This window comes from Diadema antillarum, unplaced genomic scaffold (genome assembly GCF_040938485.1).
Source record: "Diadema antillarum isolate AM-2024a unplaced genomic scaffold, OU_Dant_1.0 scf00000135, whole genome shotgun sequence".
NCBI classification, from domain to species: Eukaryota; Metazoa; Echinodermata; class Echinoidea; order Diadematoida; family Diadematidae; genus Diadema; species Diadema antillarum.
Genome location: NW_027271024.1, coordinates 1,918,024 through 1,943,924, shown reverse-complemented (window position 1 = coordinate 1,943,924; position 25,901 = coordinate 1,918,024). Strand labels below are relative to the sequence as shown.

Genomic DNA, 25,901 nt, shown 5'->3' with positions numbered 1-25,901 from the left:
GTCAATAGTCCTATGGCACTACATGTGTGCTTTTTAATTCATGCCTAGTTCAATATGCATTGTACGTTAACCCTATTAAGCCCAAGCTATTTTGACCCCTCGCAGGCCCAAGGGGGGGCACATTGTGCCCCCCCTATATAACTTTTTTATTATTTGATGTATCATCGTCATATTTAGCACATGGGTAGAGTAACTCATACTCTACATGACCGTGCATTTGAATTTTCTCAAGGTCACCCATGGAGGGCGCTATTTTCCAAAATATAAAGAAATACATAGGAAATATGCTAAAAACATGATTTTTCTGTATAATTTCTTTATCCCCATTATATATGTCTTATTATAGACCAATCATTTTCATATTTGTCACAAATGATAAGCAAGAGGAATCTTATGATTTGTTACAGTTGAAATTTCTCAAGGTCACCACATGGGGGCGCTATTCATGTCAACATAATAATACATTATGAGACCTGAGATGAAATGTTTCGGATGGGTACATGTATAGTTATGACACTTCATATTTGCATAATGGTGGAATTTCAAGATTGCAAATTGATAATATGATAAACTAATGATATTAGAGGCATAACTTGGGTGAGGGAATCAAAATAATACAAAATAGAAGGGCAATCCTTAGAAAATATTATTTTTTTCAATTATCTCTATATGTATTGTTTTATGCCTTTGTCTTATAAAAACGAAGGAAATAATAAGAAAAACTTTCCAGGACCATAATTACTTCAAATTTTGCTCCTTCAACAAATTTCAGCCAAGAAACACCCATTTCATCCACTGTAATGCTGTTAAATAAAATGGGAACAGAAAAAAGATGCAAAATCTGACTGACATGGTTGTCAGTTTATGGTTACCATGGCAACCAGCAACATCAAATATAGCTAAATTATATATCAAAATGTTCGCAATAAGATCTTAGGAAAAGTCACCAAATTTGGTTGAAATCGGATAAAGGGCGAAGGAGTGGCAAATGAAAATCTGGTAGGGGGGGCACAATGTGCCCCCCCCCCCCCCCCTTGGGCTTTATAGGGTTAAAATTGCATCAAACTTGATCACGATGTTGACTGCACTTCTCAATTACCTTAAAATTAATCTCAACAGTTGCAGGAAAACAGCTTCAGGTCAAATAAATAGTGTTAGTAATTTAAAGAAGAATGAAAATTAGTTTTTTTTAAGATCCCCACCCCCCACCCCCCACTCCCCCTCCCCCCCCCCCCCCCCCCCCCCCCCCCCCCCCCCGTCCTTCCCAGGACGACAAGCTGGCGGCTGAGCATACATTCCCAATCCCATAGAAATGTACAGCAATAAAAAAATGTCGCCCTCTATCGGTAAACCCTAAATAACTTCGCGCTCGCGCCAATCTCGAACACAAGATTGTGACTGTGCTCTACGTACGTGTACCCAGCAGTGTAGTACCGGTACCGATCGTACAGCTCACGCTGCCTAGTAAGAGAAGTGAAACAAGACAACAAACTTTTACATCGTGTCGATCGATCAGACAGATATTCGACAAAAAGACGTGTCTCCATCAAGCTGATGAGATGAACATTTCTCAGTATTCCTGCTGATGTTTCCCATTCGCGTAGCTGTGTAATTCTGAGCTGAAATCAAGAAGCGGAAGTGTAGAAAGAATTAGCGATGGTTCTGCAGAACAGCGGGAAGTATCGACCGGATCGTAGCGACAGCAGTGCCCGTGGCTCTGGCGGAAGGTACGTCAGTTATGGGGTCTCAGAATGGTGACGTGTAGCAGAAGTAGGGTCTACTCAGCTCAGCAGTACTAGTACTAGATCTAGGCCTAGATCTACTGTACGTAATCAATTGGTAATGTTGAGTCTTGAGAACGTGTCTAACAAATAGACCCCCAACTATGGAAATGTGGTCGCAGCTGCTAAAATTAAACCACATATGTGAGATTGAGTACCGGTATTAGGCGGTAACGTTAGGCCTAACAATTACAGTAAGTTTACACTGTCGAGTGTCTGTGACTGTGCCGTCTGTGGCTATATATTTTGAAGAGATCTGTGACTGTGGTAATGGTATAGAAATCTGCTTCATAGATTCTAAATGAATTTAAACTTTAGTTTAACAGTTAACACTAAAAACAGTTAGGTACGTTTACTTGTCCGTGTACAAATGAAATGGTGGGGTAGATCTATTCTAAATTCTAATGTCTAGCGCTCTTGTAACGTGATTAACGTTGTCTATCTAATTCTTGTAATTGGTTTATTTAGAATGTCTAGACTCTCAATGTAAAGTTTAATGTGCTTTCCATCATGTCTGTGTGCTTGTGACATAGACACACCTAATGAATAGTATAGGGCCTACGATACACCCTAGTAAACTTTTGTGCATTCTTCTATGGAACTCGATCGTACCATTGCGTATCCAGGAAAAGTGGATCATGATACAAAAACATGTAGGGATGTAGATGTCTCCATGGCAAAAAAGAGTTTAACAAGTTAGGCGATAGATCTAGTCTAGCTGAATTATCCAAACTATGATTTAATCATCCAAACTGTCATGCACTTTCCCCTACACCATAGTTACTCCTTACTGCTCTTTCCTTTTTTATTCATATTTATGTACACGGTTGTATTTATTCATGTTTTAAATTAGTTGATCAATTGAATTAATTGATTAATCAGTCAATTTATTTATTAAGAATCTTTTTCTTTTTTTTAATTCATGTGTAAATAAATTTGACATTTGAATCAAGATGGACTTGATTTAACCACCATCACTTCCTTTATGACAGATCTGAAGACTCCTCCGAAGCCCGCCTCCAGCGATCCATCATCAATGATGAGTTGGACTCTCTCTACGGCTTCGATCGCTACAAGGAGCCAGCTGAGAGGGTGGGCTGGCTCATCAACATGCATCCCGTGAGTAAAAAACCAAACATGGTGTCTAGCGCTGAGAAATACTTTGATACAGTGCACTCCCATTATAACAAACACGGTTATAAAACGAAATTCCGGTTACAGCGAAATAAAAATGTCCCTACTTGCCATAAAGTATGTGCATAGTAAAGCCTATGCTAAATACAGTAGTTGCCCGAGGAATACACATGAACACTCTACTAGACATGACTTTAAAACTCTGAGCCGGGAAGCAAAATTAAGATTGTCGTATTGCGGAGAAGGGAGGAAATTTGTGGCATTTTAATCCGTCTTCTCCATTATTTGTCTACCTGTAAGACTATAAAAGCAGTCATGGCTGCTTGTTTTATTTCATATGTGACTTGAAGCATAAACTGTCATTATTTTTGTCTTGCAAATTTAGCAGATGATCCAGTGGACTTTGCGGTGTTGAGAGGATTACACAAGTGTTTGTAATCAGTAATTATACTGTAAAAGTGGATATTTTCGCGTGACTAATTTTTCGCACTTGGCCGGGTCGGAAGAGTTTCGCGTGTTTTTAATTCCGCGGAATCAAGACATCACGCACAGGCACATATGGCAAGCAAAATATTTGTGTGCTTTTATTTTCGCGCTAGTTTCTTGTTGCGCGAAATGCGCGAAAATTTCCACTTTTACAGTAATTGGTATTGCTCACGTTAAAGGGATGGTATAGTATTGGTGGAGATGAGGATTGGGCTTTTAAAAGGAAGCAGTCCTGAGATTTTCACTGTACTGATAATTAAGAAGAGTAAAAAATATAACCTTTCACCAATTTATACGCGTGGACATCAAAAATTGTCTCCGTATGTGATTTTAAAAAGATAATTCCTGCAAGCGATCGTGTAAGAGCCTGCCAGAAGGTGCAACGTCATCGATGCCCTACTCTCCAGTTGACAGCCGTGCCTCAGAAAACCAATTTAAGTGTTCAAAATGATCATATCTGATTTTTTCGTAAAATGTGACAATATGTGGTTTTATTATTTCAAACAAAATATTTCAAGCTTATTTATATATACAATTAATATAAAAATAGATAGTAAACATGTATTTATAAATAACTAGGGATAACGAGCAGAACACCGCTGGAAAGAGTTGTGCATCGATGACGTATGACTCTCCGCCAAGACTTGCTCATTTGCAGAGTCACACTTTTTTAACCGAAATGTACGAGCTTATTTGGTGATTTGAAAGTTTGTTTTTGATGAAAGTAGTTCATTGGAGGTACCAACAACAACATATTTTTTTAAATTTCGTGAGGACTGTGTCCCTTTAAGTTTTTGCGAGATTTACTGAGAAACCACTTGCGATATAGTACAGAGCATACCATTCTAAGAGGATTTCAAAGTTAATTTGATGAATGTTGGTTATGCAATGGCTGAGACATCCAAAAACAAAGTAAAACAAAGTGATGATAATAAAAGGAGGGTCCCACCCTTTATTTGAATTGCTCCGATTTGAACATCTCAGCCATTTCAAAACCAATATTCATCAAATATACACTTTGTATGCTGAATTCCTCTTGGAATTGCATGTGGCTTTCACATTCATAAGAGGCTTCTCATCATCTTACCAGAAAATGTTGGAAACCTGAAGTTTGGTCTCAATCACAACTACATGTACAGTGTATATATATATCTCTTTATCTTACAATGAGAGCTCAGTTCAAGGCAGTTGTTTGGGAGATGACTCTCGTGCCAGCACCAGTACCGAATCATACCCATTGTCATTGTCATTTGTAATTTGTGATCCCGAGAGTACTACCTTTAACCCATCCAGGACAAGCTGATTTTGCTCTAGCATGCATTCCCCATTGACAACTGCCCAAGTAAACTTGGGACTAATCTTCAACTGGCTAAACTCTCCCATATCTGCATCTTACAGGCCGACATCCTGGATGAGAGCAAGAAACTCATCAGTGCCGTGGACTACTACTTCCTCCAAGACGATGGCAGCAGATTTAAGGTAGGGGCTTACATAAAGGATGACTCGTATGATGAAGCTGTGTGCAAACATGAATACCCATGTATGGAACTACACGAGTAGTTGACACATTTGTAGTGTGCATTTTGCTTCTATCCAAATGAAACAAAATAATGTCAAACGGCCTTGAGATGTCAAAACAACGTATGTCAAAAATTCATAGAATTGACTTAGTCACATATTTCAGCTTATTTTAGTATAATCTAACTCTTGACCAAATCTTGAAGTCTGAGATATGACTCTCCCTCCCAGTGGGAATTGTTCAAATTTTGTTTGAAAAAACAATGTAAGCGGAGATACATTTGCCCCTGCTCAACACACGTTGGGCTTGGACTTAGCAAAACAACGTATCTACATGCAATACGCTGTGTTGCCATCTACATGTGTACCTGTACGTGTGGTTTGCAAAACTTCAAACTCGATTTACTGGAAATGATGTTGGATGTAGATACGTCGTTATGCCATCTCAAGGCTGCAAAGTGTTGCCAGTACTATGGCTTTCATGGCAGTTTCACCGTTGGGTTTTTTTTTTTTTTTTTTGGGGGGGGGGCATAGTAGTGTAAAGCCAGTATAAATATATGCATGCATGAGTGGCTTCAGAGTGGCTCTGGCGCAATGTAAATTCATATTATTATCATTATTACTATACACTGCCTGTCCCAGGTTTCACTGCCATTTAAGCCCTACTTCTACATCGTCACCAAGAAGGACTGCGAGCGTGAGGTGTCGGCCTACCTCAACAGGAAGTACGCCGGAACCGTGTCATCCGTGGAGACCGTCTACAAGGAGGACCTAGATTTGGTAATATTCCATTATGGCACTGTGTAAATTGTTAGTGTTGTTTGGAAGAGGGACAGTGAATGTGAGTTGTGGCGCTTTTCTGGTGGTCAAGTGAGCAGAATTGCTTATTCCTTTGTGTGCTTTGAATGCTGATTGGTTCAGAAAACAGCATGGTATTGAACACATTGGCACAGAAAGGGTCAAAAGTCGTCAGTGTACAACTTGGCTGTTTTTCTCAAAGAACAGCTTATTAGGTGTGTGATGTTCTCTGTGTTCTACTCAAGCACACATGCACAACTGATTGATAGTTGAAATGCATCTTTGGTAGGAATACTGCTATAGTTGATACTTTATATGCAACCGAGGTGATGACAAAACTGGACACTTGTGATTTATGGTACCAAGTGCTCTTGAGACTGATATCAATTATGTGTAGATTTGTATTTCATCATTTGGGCAGTTCCATCATATGTAGAGGGGGAAAGAGAAGAGTTAAAGGGATGGACAGAACCTTGGGGGTATTTTCAAAGAAGGAGAGTGGAAAGGAGGATATGGAAACAAATGATATGAATGACACATAAAGTTATCAATAGATAATTATACAATCCACTGCATTCTATTCCCTACAACCAAACTACTTTAGTGGGACTAATGAGTGTTAATGTTGCTACCAATTAAAAAAAAAAAAAAAAAATACTTTAATACTGGGACTTAAGATTATTAGGTTTCGATCTTGGTTTGTCCCCTACAGCCAAACCACTTGGTGGGACTGAAGAGGAGCTGCCTGAAGCTGAGTTTCTCCTCCACCCAGGACCTGATGAAGGCAAGGCGGGACATCATGCCGAGGGTCCGCAAGAATCGTGAGCAGATGAAGTCGTCTTCGGCCTACACCAGCCTACTAGCAAGGTATGCCATGGCAAATAAGATGGGGGTCATTCTCTGTGAAGTTTTCTTTGCTGTATGCTGCTGTTTGGTGAATTGTAATTAACTCAAACATTCAGAGATTACACCTTTTTTTATTGACCCCCCACAAAAAAAGAAAAAAAGAAACAAAACACACACACACACACACACACACACACAACATCAAAGCAAACCTGGTACATTGCTATTGTTTATATTTTTTATTGTAAGAGAATTCAAAAGATTTAACTTGGAAATGCAGAAAAAAGAAAATTTTCTACCTCACGCGGTCAAGTTTTAAAAGAGGGGTCTCGTGTATACTGAATATGTGGAACTGTTTTTGTGTTTGCCTTGATAAGTTGATTTGATTTATTGTTATGATAAAGAATCCAAAATGATAACCCCTTGTGTATTTACTCAAATTATGGTCAATTTGAATGTTTTAATGAATTTTGAATGATATGAAAAAATATATCGGAACATAGTTATCAATGCACAGACATAGACGCACAAGTGCCCTCTTGGTAGAGCCTGGAAGAAAGTGTCATCTTAGTTTTCCATTCTGTTCATTTTCGTTCAGCCATCTTGGAGGAGATGAAAGCGCCAGTGGCCCTGCAGGGGGCAAGAAAATCTCGGACCAGATGGACAACATTGTTGACATCCGGGAGTATGATGTCCCCTACCACGTCCGGGTGGCCATTGACAGGAAAATCCATGTGGTAAAGATGACAAAAACTCTAAACAATTACAATGAAACATAATGGCTACTAGTGGAAGAATTAAAACAATGGATGATTTTTCCATTTTTTTCCCCCGTAGCGCTTAGAGACATTTCATGTCATAATGCGGTTGATCCTTTTTTTTGCACAGGGCCACTGGTATTCGGTCCAAGGGCGGGGCTCAATGGCCCCCATCATCACACAGCGAGATGACCTGTTGGACAGACCGGTGAGTTTTCACCATGGCAACCATGTACATCATTATGATGAGAGTTATGCTGGTAATGGTGATAGTCATACTGGTAATGGTGATAGTCATGATTATGATGATGATAACAATGATGGTCACATTGATGTTTTTCATAATGATTTTAATGATGATGATGGTGATGATGATGGTGATGGTGATGGTGATGGTGATGGTGATGGTGATGGTGATGGTGATGGTGATGGTGATGGTGATGGTGATGGTGATGGTGATGGTGATGGTGATGGTGATGGTGATGGTGATGGTGATGGTGATGGTGATGGTGATGGTGATGGTGATGGTGATGGTGATGGTGATGGTGATGGTGATGGTGATGGTGATGGTGATGGTGATGATGATGGTGATGGTGATGGTGATGGTGATGGTGATGGTGATGGTGATGGTGATGGTGATGGTGATGGTGATGGTGATGGTGATGGTGGTGATGGCGATGGCGATGAAGACCTTGAAGATGATGGTAGTAGTTCTGAAGATGGTTATGAAGCTGATGATGATGATGGTAACTGTGATGTCAATAAAAATGGGAACCAAAGGATGAACACCTAGAACAGTCACTTAAAACATGATCATTGAGATTTTAATTGTCATTGTGATTCCAGGACCCGGTGGTGCTTGCTTTTGACATAGAAACGACCAAGCTCCCCCTGAAGTTTCCTGACGCAGAGACAGACAGCGTCATGATGATCTCTTACATGATTGATGGACAGGTATGATTGTTTGACATCTATCCTCCACTGAATGTGTGTCCATCTGTTTCTTTGATGGCATTTTTTGTGTGTGTGTTTTGTTTAAATCAGGGATGTGAGAGTTCATAGTTTAATCTGATTTCAGATTTTTTGTTTACTTTGTCCAAAACCCTCTTTCCAAATATTTTAGCAATTCAAATGCATTGAAGTGTTCATTGTTTGGTAATCTTCAGATTTTCTTATTCATACATTTCAGATTTTTTTCCACATTTTTTTCAAATTTTTCTTTCTGCAAGTACTCTCACACCCCTGCTTATATGCATTGTCATATTAGCAGGATTCATCATGATGGAATGTGTTTATTGGTGTGTGTTTTTAGCATTGACTATATTTCACTGCATTCTTCTTAAATGCCGTCAATATAATACATGTAGTATATATATATATATATTTTGTTGTTGTTGTTGAAAATACGATAAGTTGATAGAAAAGAAAATCATGTTTAAGCAAGTCTTTCATATTTCATAGCAGTGCAAGTGCTTTATAATGCTCAATTTATCCAGAGGTGGAAAAAAAAATCATGCACGATTATATTTTCACTCCTACAGGCTGTACTTATGTTGCAGACAATATCCTTTGAAATTGTTGCATTGTATGTTATTCTTTTTGAAGATTACTTCAAACTAAAGCGGTATCTTTTTCAGATACATGTATGCACACTCCCTGTTATGGCAAAATTTTTCTACACACAACTGAATTTTTGTTATTCTCAAGGTAGATAATCTTAAAAACCAATGCATAATTTCTGAAAAAAATGCTATGTTGTGGTCAAGACAGTCACTAAAGTTTAATTACACTTTATCTGATTTACCTACGTAGGGATTCCTCATCACAAACCGTGAGATCGTCTCCGAGGACGTGGAGGACTTTGAGTACACTCCAAAGCCGGAGTTTGAGGGTCCCTTTACCATCTTCAATGAGGAGAACGAAGTGGCCATGCTGCAGAAGTTCATCGACCACGTCCTCGAGGTGAAGCCGAACATCATCGTGACCTACAACGGAGACATGTTTGACTGGTGAGTCGAGATCCCCTTTAAAGAGGAATTCCGGACCAGTTCTAAAGTTAATCTGAAAAGAAAGAGCGAAGTTTTACAAGCACAGCCTGTTTAACATTTGATGTTGCCTTATCCTTCCTGTTGGAATTAGGCTCATTGCTACATCTGAGAGGGTTTGCAAATTTTACACCCAGGTCAACTGCCCTACTTTGGCAAAAGGAAGCAAGTGACGTACCATCCGAAATTCTCGGTTTTGCCAATACCTTGGTGCCGTGTGCAGAGCAGCGTTTTAGATGCATTATGGGATAGCTCAGGGGACAAACTTGCCCCGGTTTTGGCTGCATATGCACTCAGGTCATGTTGTTGTTCCATCTTTATCCAGGGGTATATTTTGTCGAAGATTTCTTCACTTTCCATCATGTGACTTGCACATTGAAGCCTTGCAGTAGTGAACCATGACTAGTGACCGCAAATCAGTAAAAATTAGAAATTTTCAACTGTTTTAAAGCTGAATTATAGCCAAGAAAAAAGGAGTATCAACGTAAAAGCAGACAAATATCGTGACTCTATTGAATCATATTGGAACTGGGACGCGTGTGAGACAATGGCACCGAGGAATCCCACAGTGCATCTAAGACAGGGCTCTTCAATGTGCGCAGAAGTTTTGTGCGCATTGGCAATACCAAGAATTTTCTGTTGTCTTTCTCTGTCCCCGCCCCTGCAGGCCCTTCATTGAGACGCGCTACAAGCATTACGGCATCGACATGTACCGGGAGATTGGCTTCCAGAAAGATGCGGCGGGCGAATACAAGTGCAGGAGCTGCATTCATATGGATGCCTTCAGGTATGTTGAAGAAAAAAGTCATGGTATTTGTGTGTGTGCTATTCCAGATTACAAATGCAAGGGTAGAACTACCAATACTCATTAGGCATGAGTCTCGTACCTCAGTTGTCTATCTTACGCTTACACGCCGAACAAGCTTTCTCTCACGCCTGCCTAAGAGCCCAAAGCATGGATTTCCAACCACCAAAAAGTAATGTTTTGACAATTTGGGGAAAAGAAGACTACATGATTCACAACTTGAAGATGCTAAAACTCTTTACGGTTGGAGGGGAGGAAACTCCCCCCCAAAAAAAAACAAAACAAAACAAAAAAACAACAACAACAACTCTTAGGCAAAATCTCACACCTATTGTAGAAGTCCTCAAACCTTGGCGTGTCTTATAAAGGGACATTTGGAGATATATAGAATTCATTTGTTTGGTGTATCAGTGTTCATTATCAATACAACTTTGACCTCGACTTTGTCTACCCTCCATAGAGATCAGGTTGTAGATATCAGAGGTATCTTGCATTCCTACTGTCTGGGGATAAACCAAGGGGGGGGGGGGGGGGGGGATTAGATCACATTTATTTGATGTGTGCAGTTTTGGACAGGCTTAAAAAGTGAAGATTATACTGCTTTCCATGGTACACAGTGAAATGTTTCATCAAGCTTTGATTCATGCTGAAATACCTATGAAGTACTGTAAAACAAGGAATGTTCGCGTGCATTTTAATTTCGCAAATTTCGCGAGCACCTACATTCGCGAAATTGAAATGCACACGAAAGTTCTTGCCTACACAATATGCATTGGATGCCAGTGGCAAGTCGCGAAAATTTCATGCTGAAAAAAAGGCCATCAGCCCCAATTGACGAAATGTTCATGCCGCGAATATATCATGTTTTACAGTTAGGTAGTTTGTGCGATTACCAATGATGGCATCTCAAATAGATCGTAATTCGTCTGTTGCGGTTTGCCAACAGGTGGGTGAAGCGCGACAGCTACCTGCCGGTCGGATCGCAGAATCTGAAGGCCGCCACCAAGGCCAAGCTGCGCTACGATCCCATCGAGCTTGACCCCGAGGACATGTGCCGCATGGCGAGCGAGCAGCCGCAGACGCTCTCCAACTACTCCGTTTCGGACGCTGTGGCAACGTACTACCTCTACATGAAGTATGTCCACCCGTTCATCTTTGCCCTATGCACCATCATCCCCATGGAACCTGATGAGGTGAGAGCGTTTGTTACTGGTGTTCATTCTGGGATGGGCAGGGTGGGGGACCACTTCATTGGGAATATTTGTTGTCGCAAACGGTGTTGTACTCTTTACTCAATTGACCTGGGTTCAGAGCTGCCAGGTCGCTCCCATTCTGCAGGAGGCTGATCATTGGGGTGGTGGTCAGCGATAGCAATGATGATGGCGATGACGATCATGACAATGATAGTGATAATGATGAATATGACTATGATGAGTATGATGATGATGAGTATGATGATGATGATGATGATGATGATGGCTATGATAGTAATGATGATGACAATGGTACTGATCATGATGAAGATGATATGAAAGGAAATGCGGGAACAATTGCATTATTTAAAATAAAAAAGAATATTCTTTTCATAAGAATCACTGCAACAGAAGATATACAAAAGGTGTCTCAATCAAGTTTATAATTAAGTCAGTCCATCTGTGACATTTTGCACACTTAGGTATCTAAAGTAGATATAGAATTTAAAAAACAAACAAACAGAAGAGGCCAATAGTAGTTGGTAACTTCTGATCATAAAGTTTTGAGTTTTAAAGGCGTGAAAAGATGAACTTCATTGCCCTCATGAAAGATGCGGTAATGTTTTTGTTGACTCTCCATTCATTCTACGACAGGTTCTGAGAAAGGGGTCGGGCACCCTCTGTGAGGCACTGCTGATGGTACAGGCGTTCCACGCCAACATCATCTTCCCCAACAAGCAGGAGCAGGCTTTCAATCAGCTGACGCGAGACGGCCACGTCCTGGAGACGGAGACGTATGTCGGCGGCCACGTGGAGGCCCTGGAGTCCGGCGTCTTCCGCAGCGACCTGCCGTGCCGCTTCCGAATGGTGCGCACTCGTCATTTCTTGAGTTTTATTCGTCTGTTGTTAATTCATTTCCTAGTGATATATACTGTGAAGGTTTGTTTATAGTGTTTGCATTTGCAACTTTGTGAGATCAAGTCAATTGTAATTCAGAGATTTTTAATGATGTGTCCTCTATTTTATCATGATTGATGGATTCTCATTTTGTTTTAACTTGACATCTGAGGAGACTAGTTTCCCATGCCAAACACTTACACTGGAATTTGAGGACCTTTAGAGACTAATTGCCATCTTTTTCTTCAGTAGCATCTTTACTCTTTAATTGGATGGTTGCTGTTTATTTCTTCATTTTGTTTCCAATTCATTTGAGAGAGAACAATTATGCAAACTTGTACAATGCAATGTGAAGAAGAGAATGCTTTGTTAGCTTTGCCGTGCAGTGTTTGATATTTCCCCAAAGTTTTATGTTGTGAACACTGCACCAACCTCCACTGCAGGTACCCGAGGCATTCCAGGGGCTAATTGACGATGTGGAAAGGACCATGAAGCACGCCATCGAGGTTGAAGAGAAGATACCCATCAACACCGTCACTAACTTTGAGGAAGTGAGTTTAAAAAAAAAAAACTTGTAAAAATTGATGGTTCTCTTTTAACCTCATCATTGTCAGTGTCTGTACTCCATTTCATTGTCCCTTCTTCTTGTACATGAAGGACCCTTGATTTTGAAGACCGTATCGTCATTCTTATCATTATAGAAAGCCAGTTGTGCCATTATTCCCTCAGTATAACTTTGGAAAAAGTACTTGTGCCATCAGTGGGTATTTTGTATTTAAGCAGACCTCATTTACGGATAATTTAAACAACAACAACAACAACAAAAATCCTGCTATGTTTACTGTCATATCTGATATTGAAAATATGGGAAGTGAATCTACAAATTGATACTGTAGTATCCAATTCTTTACTCTAATGTTATTCTTCCTTTCTTTTTAGATTATGTACTTTAGAACCTGAAGCAGCCCTTTAATGAGTAGCGCTGCACTTCTTGCCTTCTCATATCGGTACAACTGTACATGATCAAATATTACCCACAATATATTTGCGTTTTCTGTTGTTTGCTTTCTTTCAATTTTACATTGACTACATATGTACTAAGTAACAGAGATGAATTATGTCTGTTATATATTCATGATACATGTTCTGGCCTAGTGATTCTTATACAAAGGATTTTTTTTTCTTCTGCCCTCCCTTCTACATCATCGTCATCATGAATATCACCACAAACATTACTATCATTACCATTATCATTGCCACATCTTCATCATCATCATCTTCTTCATCACCATCACCATCATTGACCACCACCACCACCACCTCCGTCATCATCCTCCTTGCAATGATCTTCGTGTCCATCACCATTATCATTCGCATTCTCCTCCTCCTCCACCTCGTCATCATCGTCATCATTGTCATCATCGTCATCATCATCCCACCATTATTATCGTCATCATCATCATCATCATCATCATCATCATCATTATCATCATTATCATCATTGACCGCCACTACCACCGCCGCCATCATCATGTCCATCACCATTATCATTCGCATTCTTCTCTTCCACCTCCTTCTCATCACCATCATCATTGTCATCATCATCCTCATCATCCTCATCATCATCGTCATCATCGTCATCATCGTCATCATCATCATCGTCGTCATCATCATGGTCAGGTCTGTGAAGAGATCAAGGAGAAGCTAGCGGCTCTCCGCGACACTCCCGCCCGGCTGGAGAACCCGGTCATCTACCATCTTGACGTCGGTGCAATGTACCCCAACATCATTCTCACCAACAGGCTTCAGGTAAAGGCAGAAACTCCTCCTCTTTCTTCTCATCTCTTGCATCATTTCTGTTTATACAATCGGTGTGAAGCCATACAGTGCACTCCCGTTATAACGAACACGGTCACAACAAAATTCCGCTTACAACGAAGTAAAGAATTCGGGCCGTAACGTTATCCACTTTATGTATTTTTATAGTTTATTTGTTATGTTATAACAAAATTCTTATTCAATGAAAGAAAACTACCAGTTCTGAGGACTTCGTTATAACGGGAGTCCACTGTTTGACACAATTACATGTATTGTCAAACTTGTCAAATGAATGTTTTTTACTTGCAGTTAAGAAATTGTTTGCCTTCTTAAGTAATCTATCAATAATGAACCACAATATGAAACTAGTCATGCTAGCTGGATAAGACTCATGAAATGTAGTAGAGTCAGTAGTATGTTATCTCATTGTAAACTACGTGTAGTGTACAGAGGAGCTGAACAAGTACTCTTATATGTGTTTTTTTTTTAATGTGTTCATATGTGTGTACATACATGTATTTGGCATGATCGATTTCACAGAGAGTGAAAACCCGAATTGCTGGTTTGTTTAATCACGCATCATTGAGTGAACAAAATGGCCACGGCATGGAGTAGAGGGTGTTTATTAGTATGAAATAATTTGTCTAAGCTTTCAGACACATATACAGTTGTAATTGTATGTTTGTAGGTACAAGCCTAGCCAAATTTGATTCACTCTGAGAAAAGCAGCCTTCATTAACATGTTGAGGACGACCTAATTTTGCTATAACATATGTTTCTCAAACACCTACCAGAGCACACTCAGACTTGTTGTCACCGGGATAAACTGGCCACCAAAGGCTGCACATTATTTCTTTGGTGCAAAAATATTGTAACCCGCACATCAGTCTTTAATAGCATGAGGGAGAAAGGTTTCCGGTTGCACCATGTGTATGTCGTCCTATCCGGATCGTTTCTTGGCAGAGGAGAAGCCTAGCAAGAGGAGAATTGAGGAGGGAAGCAGCTCATGGGGGTTGTAAGGCGGGCAAAAGTGAAAAGTCTTATCATATCGTAAACCAGGTAGTGAAGCAGTCGTTTGATCATGGTGTGCGTTGGCGACAGGCATCGTCTTTGTGTGCCTCTATTATATTTTCTTTTCTTGCCTCTGTTTCTACACGTAACAAGACATAATCTCTCACCTAATTTGCTCTACTTTCAGCCATCAGCAATGGTGGACGAGGCAGTGTGTGCGGCCTGCGACTTCAACAAGCCCGGGGCGCGATGCCAGCGAAAGATGTCTTGGATGTGGCGCGGCGACTACAGTATGATTTCTGGCTTTAGATTAATTTGGTTCAAGGAGACTGTGGCTTGTTTATAGTTTGATTTATAGCAGTAGGGCCTTGAATCAAATATCTGGGCCCCATTTTATAGAAAGTTGATATGAAAGCAACTCTTCCTGGAATGGCAGTTGTCATAGTAATGACAAAAATCCAGCTTCCTTGATTGGCTGTTGCTATGGGAAGTTGCCACTCCAGCAAGAGTTACTATTCTAACATCTTTTATGAAATAGGGCCCTGGAGTGCTCTTATACACTTTATGGGCAAATGCTCTCAGCTGCCACTTGCAAAGCTGTCTATACTAGACATTTAGTTTCTTTACCCAAAAGGTTTGGCTGTAACATATGTACATAACAGAACCTTTCAGTACATTGTAACAGCCCCACTATAAGGCCCTTTGATATAATATGGATTAATCATTTCCCGTTGCTCCTTATTGATAGTAGTCTCTGCTGATTGGGAAGAAAGCTTCAAAGTTTTGTCATCATTCCACCATTTACACAATCCCCAAAATGTGTCTCTTTGTACAGCATCAAATTCTGTAATCATTGTGCTGTTTCAATGATGTAATCATAGTCACCCCTTCTTTGCCTCCAGCTGACTTTGAATACTTTTGTTTGATCCATGACAGTGCCAGCAAGCAGGGGGGAGTACCACAGAATTCAACAGCAGCTGGAGATCGAGAAGATCCCACCAGCCAATCCCGGCGAGCCTCACCGGGTCTTCCATGAACTGAGTAGAGAGGAGCAAGCCACGCTGGAAAAGAAACGCTTGCAAGGTATTCAGACTGGCTGCCATGTCTGCTTGTGTTTTTTCTTTGAGTCGTTTTGTCTTCTTTATATCCTCTTGAACTATTTAGTCTTGACCTTTATACTAAACTTTCCCAATTGCACCGCATCTTCTGGCTGTTTGAGTGCATGCCTGTTGCTATTTTTATTTTTTTATTTTTTCAAAATAATGATCCTTGCGTCAAGTTGTTTCTGTCAAAAGTGATTGAAGACTCAAATATCTCTTCCTGTTTTGCTGAAAGAATATAAAAACCTTTCCAATTTGAAAATGAATATTTGCAAATTAAGATGTGTAAAGTGTGCAAGTATCTCTATTATTGCTCCTTGAAATCTCCCTGATTTTGATGAGTCAGTGGGGACAACTCTGACAATGAAACACTCAATTTTTATCCTTTAGTCAGTCAACTTTAGTAATCAAGTCTTAAGAGAGTTATGAATGCCAGTGGATCTGCTTCTTGTGTGTTTGTTAAACTTGCATCTGGGTTAGATGTGGATTTAATGTTACCTGCATCAGGATTCCCGCTTGAAGTGTTCTGAGGAAAAAGATGAATTTTCTTTTTTGTTCATGCATTGTGCTGAAAAAACAACAACAAACAAACAAACAAACAAATACATTATCAAACAACACGGCACAATTTCATTAAAAGTGGCTTTGATAGCACTTAAAGCAACTCTCCAGGGAATGGCAATTGCCATTTTAACAACGAGAATCCAGCTTGATCCTGATTGGCTGTTGCTATGGGAAGTTGCTATTTCAGCAAGAGTTGCGATGCTAACATCTTTTATCAAATGTGGCCCTGGTTTAATGAGACTGGAGTATATCCAACATAACATCCTGGGAGATGGTCTAGGAATTATCCTTGTAATTCCTGTGGTGTGTGTTTGGTCCAGACTATTGTCGCAAGGCATACAAGAAGACCAAGGTGACGCGGCAGGAAGAACGGGAGACCACCATCTGCCAGCGAGAGAACTCCTTCTACGTCGACACCGTGAGGGCGTTCCGTGACAGGAGATACGAGTTCAAGGGACTTTTGAAGGTAATGGCAGCGCCTTGTAACAGGGAGACCTTAGTGTCTTTCACTTGACTGTATGAATAGTAATAATATGGAAAATTTATAGAGTGCTGAAAGGGATGGTTTAGTATTGGTGGAGATGAGGAATAGGCTTTTAACTTTTTGCGAGGTACCAAGAAACCACTTATAAAATAATGCAGAGCATTTTTGTACCATTCTAAGAGGAATTCAAAGTGTATTAGATTGAAATCGGTTTTGGAATGGCTGAGACATTCCAAAACAAAATAAAACAATGCGATCCTAAGGTGGGTCCCATCTTTTATTAGAATTCCTCTGTATTGGATATCTCAGCCATTTTGTAACCAATTTTCATTAAAGATACACTTTATGTTGAATCCTTCTTGGAATTACATGCTCCTTCATATTTCATAAGAGGTCTCTCATTATCTCACCAAAGGATGTTAAAAACCAGAAGTTAGATCTCAACCAAAACTATATGATCCCTTTAAAATGAAATTGTTTCAAACGCTTTACACTTTTAGCAAAGGAAAACAAACATATAAATCGACTATGAATACGAATAATCAACAATTACATAATCATCAGTTCTGTTCTTGAAATAAAAAAAAAACAAGCAGGACTGATTTTTACATTGCAATCATGAGGATTTGCAATAATTCTTAACTATTTTTTGTTGCAAAATTCAAGTTTCATCGATGGTTAATTTTGGATGTGTATGAATGCAGCTATAGAAACAAGTTTTCAATCAAATCCTGCAGGTTTGGAAGAAGAAGGTATCAGCTGCTGTAGAGAAGGGGGATGCTGCTGAGATCAAGAGTGCCATGAATAAGGAGATTCTCTACGACTCGCTTCAGTTGGCCCACAAGTGCATCCTGAACTCATTCTACGGCTACGTCATGAGGAAAGGGTGAGGAAGGGGAAGGGAGCCCTCTAGAGTTGGTAGAAAAGCGGTTTGTGTCAGTGAATGGTAGTCACTTATGACCAAACATTCATGTACTTGATACTTCAAATCAGGCTATCATTGTTATCCTGTTCCTATTCGTCGGTATTGTGCTTTCTGTGGGAAATTTTGTTTTGTTTGTATGTTGGTTGTACATTAGGTTTTGTTGTTGTTGTTGTTGTTGTTGTTGTTGTTGTTGTTGTTGTTGTTGTTGTTTGCAACAGTTAATCCTTTCCTTACAATAAGTGTCACCCAGTACTAATTTACTGTTTTGGTAATAGCTTTATCTCAGGGGCAAAAGATTGACTATCCATTAGTAAGCACTTGTGGGACCAATGAGAGTGAGATAACAGTCTCTTGTACACATTGTACAAATTTACCTGTTATCTTATGTACTCGTGAGTAAATTTGATGCTACCTGTACACATCTCATGTGTCTTTTGTACACATTACTTTTAATCAATTTATCTTTGTTGAACTACATGTATACAATGTGGGTAAAGTGTCATCCCTAAAGGTCTTTACTACATGTATAGCTGCCAAGGACCTGAACTTGGAACCTTCTGATTGTGAGTCTTTAGTCTTTACCGCTCATCCACAACAGCTCCTCATGTCTTTCCTTGTTACTTTTCACATCACACTTAATATACTCTCTCCTCCTCCTCCTCCTCAGAGCTCGCTGGTACTCCATGGAGATGGCAGGCATCGTCTGCTACACAGGAGCCGGTATCATCACCAGGGCCAGGGAGCTGGTAGAGCAGATTGGGTGAGTTGGTGTGTCTGTTTGCAAGTGTGTTTGTGTGTGCTAATTTGTCCGTCTGTCTGCCTGTCTGATGATGATAATTCACAGCATTTGTATGGCGCTATATACCTGTTATACAACATACATTTGTATATACAAGAAAAAAAGGAAAAAACATTAGAAATTCTGTCTTTCCATTTATCAATGTCTATGTCTCAGCAGTCAATCTGTTAGTCTGAGAGTTTTTGTGTTCATCTGTTCTTATCGCTGTCTAGTCTGTCTCTGTATCTGTCTGTCTGTCAGTCCATCTGTTGTTGTTTTTTTCCGTGTCTCTCGGGCGCTTTACAGTATGTGCATTTCTGTGTCTGTTTATTTTCCTGCTAACTTTCCATCTTTTAATCTGTCCATCCATTGCTCTCCCTGTCTTTATGAAACAAACAAAATAAAAAGAAATTATGTTTTGTCTCTAGAAAGAGACTGTAATCTCACTGTCTTCTCTCTTCCTGTATTATTTTCACTGAGGTAATATTGCATTATTCATGTGCATTATATGCACTTGAAAATGATGTTTTATTACCTCCTCCAAGGGAGGAGGTTATGTTTTCATCGGCATTGGTTTGTCCATGTGCAAAATAACTCAATAAGTTTTGAACGGATTTGGATGCAACTTACGGGAAAGGTTGAGAGATGATGCAGGTAACAGATGATTAAATTTTGGTAGTGATTTTTTGTGGATTTTATGAAGGATTTTTGATATTTTGGCAGGTTGGGTCAATGAACTTGGGAGTTTTTTTGAGGTTTTCATACGTGCACTAAAGTGCGTGCTCTAGTTTCTGCTAGGGCAAGGCGTGCCATGCAGCTGAAAGTTGATGACGTAACAAAAGGCTTCTGTATTGGGAGAGTGGGCTATTTTCAGCGTGCATGTATGAGTCGAAATCACTGATCTCTATGGAAGAACAAGATCTGTGGTGGAAAACCTGCTTGATGGAGGTCTGCGCTCTCTGAGTGCTTCTCTAGTTTCCTTCTTTATTCCTTCCTATCTTTTTATTTTGAAAAAAAACCAGAAAATTATGTCATGATTTCTTGGCAGGCGCCCTCTGGAGTTAGACACTGATGGAATCTGGTGTGTACTCCCAGCCAGTTTCCCAGAGAACTTCAACGTCAAGACGACCAACCCCAAGAAGCCCAAAGTGGCCATCTCCTATCCTGGGGCGATGCTCAACATCATGGTTCGGGTGAGTTTCTGCCTCTTTGTGGAACATGTTGTATCTTTCCAAAGTGTGGTAGGCTTTTAGTTTGTGACATTGATGTTGACCATACATTAAGACAATTTGAAGAGTTTGTTCGCAAAAACCGATAAGTCCATATTTGCAAAATGGAGATATTTGCGATTAAAGGTCAAGAAAAATAAAGAGAAAAATAAGAAAATTTTTGCTTCTTTTGACCTTAACTTCAAAGATGTACCTTTTTATGTAGTGACCAATATATCATTTAAAAGGTATTATTTTGCACTTTATGACAGACATCGTACTTCAAAATCTTCAAAAATGGACTTTGAAGGTTTTGCAAACAAACTCTTTTTTTGTTTACTTCCTCCGCCTTGTTTTGTATTTTTCTCTGCTCTTAATGAATGTCCTCTCCTCTCTTGGTTGCAAACAAGATGTCTTCAAGCGTTCTGTAAAACAATATGTGAACCGCTACAACAAAATGATCCTAAAGTCGGGCGAGGTCGATTATTTGAAAATTGCATTATATAATCCCTTAATCTTTCTGCTTTAAATTGATATATAACACATTCTATAAAAATAATTGGCTGCGGAGATATTGATGTTTAAAAGAGAGCATGTCGAGACGTCTGGAAAATCACTGTTTCGAGAAAAGCGCCCTAAAAGTCTTCCTTTCGACGCAATCGCGATCAAGGGACACGCAAGTCAGTTGTCACCTCTGGACAATAGAAGGTAAGCCCTAGCAACCCCCGAAGAGTTCATTCAAGCACATCAGCGTCGGCGGTCTCCTCCCCAACAAATCAGTGACCAGGATGTGAGAAGCGGCTGAGCATAGCGCACCCCGCCCGCACGTACCAGTCGGCTGGGCAGTGTGCGAGCTTCACGCTTCGGTTAGCAGCAAGCAGCAAACTGACCAATGAGATCACTCTGGTCGTTGTTAGGGGCGGAACCTATCTTTGGCGCTCAATCCAAATTTTCGAACCAGTTTCTGCTTCGTTGAAACGCCAAAAAACATGGCTCAGAAAAACGCTGTTTTTTAATCTTTCCTTTGATCATTTTGCTTCAAAATTTCGACAGATGATAGAAGACATGTTAGACTCCATTAATATATCAAAATCAGAAAATCGTAAGTTTTGACCAGTTTTAATGCTCTGACTTCAAACTCGATTTTCACGGCTTCGACCGTGCGCGACTTTAGGACCTTTTTGTTGTAGCGGGTCACATATTCGCGCCGTGAAATTTTAACGAATTGAAGCCGACAGGCTTTTTTGTAGTGGCATGAACTTTACGCGAACTGCCACTGGCATTCAAAGCATAGTGTAGGCAGGAACTTTCATGTGCATTTAAATCTCATGAATCTTGGCTCTCGTGAATTTCACAAAATTAGAATGCACAAAAACATTGCTCATTTTACGGTATTAAAGATAATGTAATGATTGGGGGGGGGGGGGCAATGTGTTTGTCTGTTGATAGATGCTTTGAGATCTGTCTGTAAGCCCTCTTCAACCTACCCCCCTTTTCTCTCCAGGACTACAACACAAACGATCAGTACCAGGAGCTGGTGGACCCCATGAATCTGACGTACGAGGTCCGGAGTGAGAACTCCATCTTCTTTGAGGTGGACGGCCCGTACCTGGCCATGATCCTACCGGCATCCAAAGAAGAGGGGAAGAAACTCAAGAAGAGGTAATATTGTTTGTTTTTCTTATGTGCTTCCCTTCATCCAGCCATCTTTTAATTCAGCCATTGAACAATCCACCCATCTACGTACTGTATACACCAAATATTTTGTGAGGTTTTTATTTTCGTGAATTTCGCGACTCAGGGGCTATTCGCGAAATTAAAGACACGCGAAAATATTTACCCTGATCCCGATATGAAGGTGATATACTTGTGTACACTTCTCCGTTCAGTACAGGACTCCACGATCGTAAATTTAACCACTTGTGAAATCGTCGGGAATTCCTGATTCGCGAAAAATGTAGACTTGCAAAATTTATGGTGTATACATTTGTCTTATACGTAAGCTGTATGTACTCATAGTCCGTTTATTCATCTGATCTATCCCTGTATTCATCATGTTCTTTCACCATTCATTCATTCGTTCATTCATTGAATTCATTCATTCATTCATTCATTCATTCATTCATTCATTCATTCATTCATCTGATCTGATCTGATCTGAATTCCTGATTCGCGAAAAATGTAGACTTGCAAAATTTATGGTGTATACATTTGTCTTATACGTAAGCTGTATGTACTCATAGTCCGTTTATTCATCTGATCTATCCCTGCATTCACAATATTCTTTCACCATTCATTCATTCATTCATTCACTCATTCATTCATTAGCCCATTCATTAGCCCATTCATTCATCTGTGTTTTCAGCTTGTGTTCATTCAACAATTTTGCTTTACCCCTTATCTGTTTCTCTAAAATTGCACTGTTTATCACACATAAAACTATCCAACCCTTGCTCTTTTTATCTCTCTATCTAGTGTCTATCTATCCATCAATCAATCCACCTACTAATCTATACTTTCAGAGCTTCCGAGTCCCTGTTATTTTGCAAGAGGCTCCCTGAAAACTTTAAGATATCTTTTCATGGCTTGAAATGAGATGATAATAAATTCCTTATTAATTTGGTAATCATTGTTTCCCTATGGGCTGCATGCAACACACAGATATCTCATTAGAATCCTGATTTTAATCTGTGAATCTTGACAGCCCTTTGCATCCTTTGATTATAGAAACAAACCTGCATCCCATTGTCTCTTTGTGACCCTACAGGTACGCTGTCTTCAACTTTGATGGCTCGCTAGCGGAGCTGAAGGGTTTTGAGGTGAAGCGCAACGGGGAACTGCAGCTGATCAAAATCTTCCAAGCCTCCGTCTTTGAAGCCTTCCTAAAGGGGGTCACGTTGGATGAGTGCTACGCAGCGGTCGCCAAGGTAGCGGACTACTGGCTGGATGTTCTCTACAGCAAGGTGGGCCGATAAAGCAATCTGTCTTTCATATACAAAAACTGTATATAAAGCGTCAATGTTTATTTATTTATTCATTTATTACTCAATGAATGTATTTATCTATTTTGTTTATTCATTTATTTATTTTATTTATTTACATGTGTACTTATTCATTTATTTATTTATTTATTTATTTCTTATTTATTTATTCATTTTTTGTGGGGAGGGTGTGTACTGTTAAAAAAAAACTGTATATAAAGCGTCAATGTTTATTTATATATTCATATATTCATTCATGTATTTATTTATTTATTCATTTATTTATTTATTCATTTATTTACTTATTTATTTATTTATTTTTTGTGGGGAGGGTGTGTGCTGTAAAACCTGAAACATTCATAGTATGAAACTTTCGCAAATCGCCGCTGGCATTCTTGTGTAGACAAACACTTTCATGTGCATTTAACTTCACGAATCTTGCCTCCTCGTGTAATTTGCAAGTTTCGTGCAGGTGAAAATTTCTGGTTTTACAATATGTTGTCCTTTGCAGATGTAGAATATTTCATGATGTGAAATTTTTTTGCTGATTTTTTGCTGTACTGAATTAACATGACAATTGAACACAAGTATTCTTGTTAGATTTATGTACAGAAATATTCTGATCTGTGAAATGGAAAATCAAAGTTTTTGACTTAGTTTCTCCACAAAACGGCTTGCAAATCCTTGATGCCATATGTCAAAGTCAAATTGAATTCAAATAAAAAATGAATATTGTTAAGTTTACTGCAGTCAGGCTGTCACAAACTTTACCCGCAAAGTCCTTCATAGCAAAAGACCTCGTATCTACAAAATGTCAAATGTTCAGGAGAGCCAAAAAACATGGCGGCCAAAGAACTATGGCGAATGGGATAGCCTTTCCATTGACATGCTGTGGTGGCTTCATTTTTGGAGTAAGACAGTTGGAATTTGGACAGGACATCACTTAACCCATTATTTGACCATTAATCCAAAAAAGTCATTTTCACCAAAATTGCAGATACAAGGTCTTGTCACCCCAGCGACGATAAGTTATCAGGAATTTTGTGTTTTCATTTTGCAGGCCGTCGACATGCCAGATTCTGAGCTCTTTGATCTGATCTCAGAGAACCGCAGCATGTCGCGTAAGCTGGAGGATTACGGAGAACAGAAGTCCACATCCATTAGCACGGCTAAACGACTAGCCGAGGTAACGGTGCAACGCAAATGGATATCTATGAACATGTTGGTTGTGACATGTATGATTGTGTGTGGGTGGGTGGGTGGGTGACTGTGTGTATGTCTTTCTGAAGTACTAATACACTGTATTTGAGTAAAACTTGCTCATTTGTTTGTTTTGATTTTTACAAATTGAACAATGCATACATTTGCCGTGAAGATATTTACAACTGATAAATACAGTACTCTCCGCATAATCGGGTAGGCTCGGGCAGAGCGTTTCTTACCCGATTAAGCGGAGTACCCGGTTAACAGAAGAACCCGGCTCATTCACAATGGACACACACAATGTGTATGTACATGTACATGCATTGTACACTGCACTAAACATCTGTCTGTCTATGCAATTGTGAGTGCCAGCTACATGTGTAATGTTCGTTTACGTGTGACAAGTCGGTACGTGTACACGTGCTTTCATGTTTAATCACTCCCCAAATGATCGGTCTGCTTTGCAAATTAAGCAGAGAAATGCGATTAGCCGTGGAAAATTTGACATTCGTGATTTCTTAAAGACTTTTAGTGTTATATATGCGATGAAATGTGGGTAGAAACGAGATAAGAATAAAATTATCTACCCATTTATGCGGAGAGGCAACCCGATTATCAGGTAATTTTAATGTGCATTGGAACTGATTTTGACATTACTACCCAATTAAACGGAGTACCCGTTTAAGCGATACCCGATTACGCGGAGAGTACTGTAGTTATATTTAGTCATTGCAGGCAAGAAAAAGACAAAGAGTCAAATTTAATGCCAAGACCACTCTTACTGTTTAGTGCCTAATATTTATGTATGTGTACATATCTTGGAATGTTTGAAATTTGCTGATGTTTTCCCATTGTGATGAAAACGTCATTTATGGAGTTTACCAGTAATGACCACACAAGGAAAGAAAATAGACACTGCATGCAAGTTATCAGAGGCAGAGAGTCAAACTCCAGTATATCTCCTACTTCTGTAAAAGCAGAAATTCTCGCACGAGTCATTTTTCACATTCGGCAGAGTAAGACGAAGTTTGTGGATGGTCACGACAATATAACAAGCACTTCAAACAGCCTGTCACAGTGGTTAAGGGCTTTGGTACCACATACGTGGACTACTTTAGAAGATACACTGTAGCTGTTCCACTTTACGACTGCAAATTCACTCACGCTAGCGGCTACGGCACTAATGGAAAAAAAACAACAACCTTAAAACAAAAGCAAGAACAAAAACAGACACAAGAGCAATATCCCTATGATACAGTGCACTCCCGTTATAACGAAATGCTCGGACTGGAGGTTTTCTTTCGTTATAACGAAATTTTGTTATAGCCGAACAAATACAATAACGAAAACAAGGAAACCATGCATGTCATATTCTGTTTGTTGAATACTCATCATACACTGTGCAGCTATGTGAAATGGGATGGTACCTTTTCAATTTCGTTTGAATATTACATTGAAGAGAGCATAAAATTGTTTGTATTGTCACACATGTATAGAAAATGACGGCTAAGGATTCAGTTAAGTTCGCTATTCTAAAGGTTCGTTTCTTGCTAAAGTTCGTTACTCCA

The 25,901-nt window shown here is 39.6% G+C and overlaps 1 protein-coding gene across 1 annotated transcript in view; it reads left to right on the top strand.

Moving 5' to 3' along the window:
• Positions 1-1,491: 1,491 nt before the first annotated feature.
• LOC139720958 (DNA polymerase epsilon catalytic subunit A-like) overlaps positions 1,492-25,901 on the top strand; it is a 68,402-nt gene continuing 43,992 nt past the window's right edge. Inside the window, exons 1-23 of the mRNA XM_071632287.1 lie at positions 1,492-1,727; positions 2,774-2,900; positions 4,800-4,880; positions 5,562-5,699; positions 6,430-6,584; positions 7,162-7,300; positions 7,452-7,529; positions 8,168-8,275; positions 9,134-9,330; positions 10,034-10,153; positions 11,118-11,364; positions 12,019-12,231; positions 12,705-12,812; positions 13,942-14,070; positions 15,278-15,380; positions 16,027-16,173; positions 17,075-17,220; positions 17,976-18,124; positions 18,831-18,923; positions 19,990-20,134; positions 21,654-21,811; positions 22,917-23,112; positions 24,191-24,316. Of these exons, the coding sequence (XP_071488388.1) occupies positions 1,657-1,727; positions 2,774-2,900; positions 4,800-4,880; positions 5,562-5,699; positions 6,430-6,584; positions 7,162-7,300; positions 7,452-7,529; positions 8,168-8,275; positions 9,134-9,330; positions 10,034-10,153; positions 11,118-11,364; positions 12,019-12,231; positions 12,705-12,812; positions 13,942-14,070; positions 15,278-15,380; positions 16,027-16,173; positions 17,075-17,220; positions 17,976-18,124; positions 18,831-18,923; positions 19,990-20,134; positions 21,654-21,811; positions 22,917-23,112; positions 24,191-24,316 (3,174 nt within the window). The 5' untranslated portion in view covers positions 1,492-1,656. The remainder of the gene's footprint in view (positions 1,728-2,773; positions 2,901-4,799; positions 4,881-5,561; positions 5,700-6,429; positions 6,585-7,161; positions 7,301-7,451; positions 7,530-8,167; positions 8,276-9,133; positions 9,331-10,033; positions 10,154-11,117; positions 11,365-12,018; positions 12,232-12,704; positions 12,813-13,941; positions 14,071-15,277; positions 15,381-16,026; positions 16,174-17,074; positions 17,221-17,975; positions 18,125-18,830; positions 18,924-19,989; positions 20,135-21,653; positions 21,812-22,916; positions 23,113-24,190; positions 24,317-25,901) is intronic.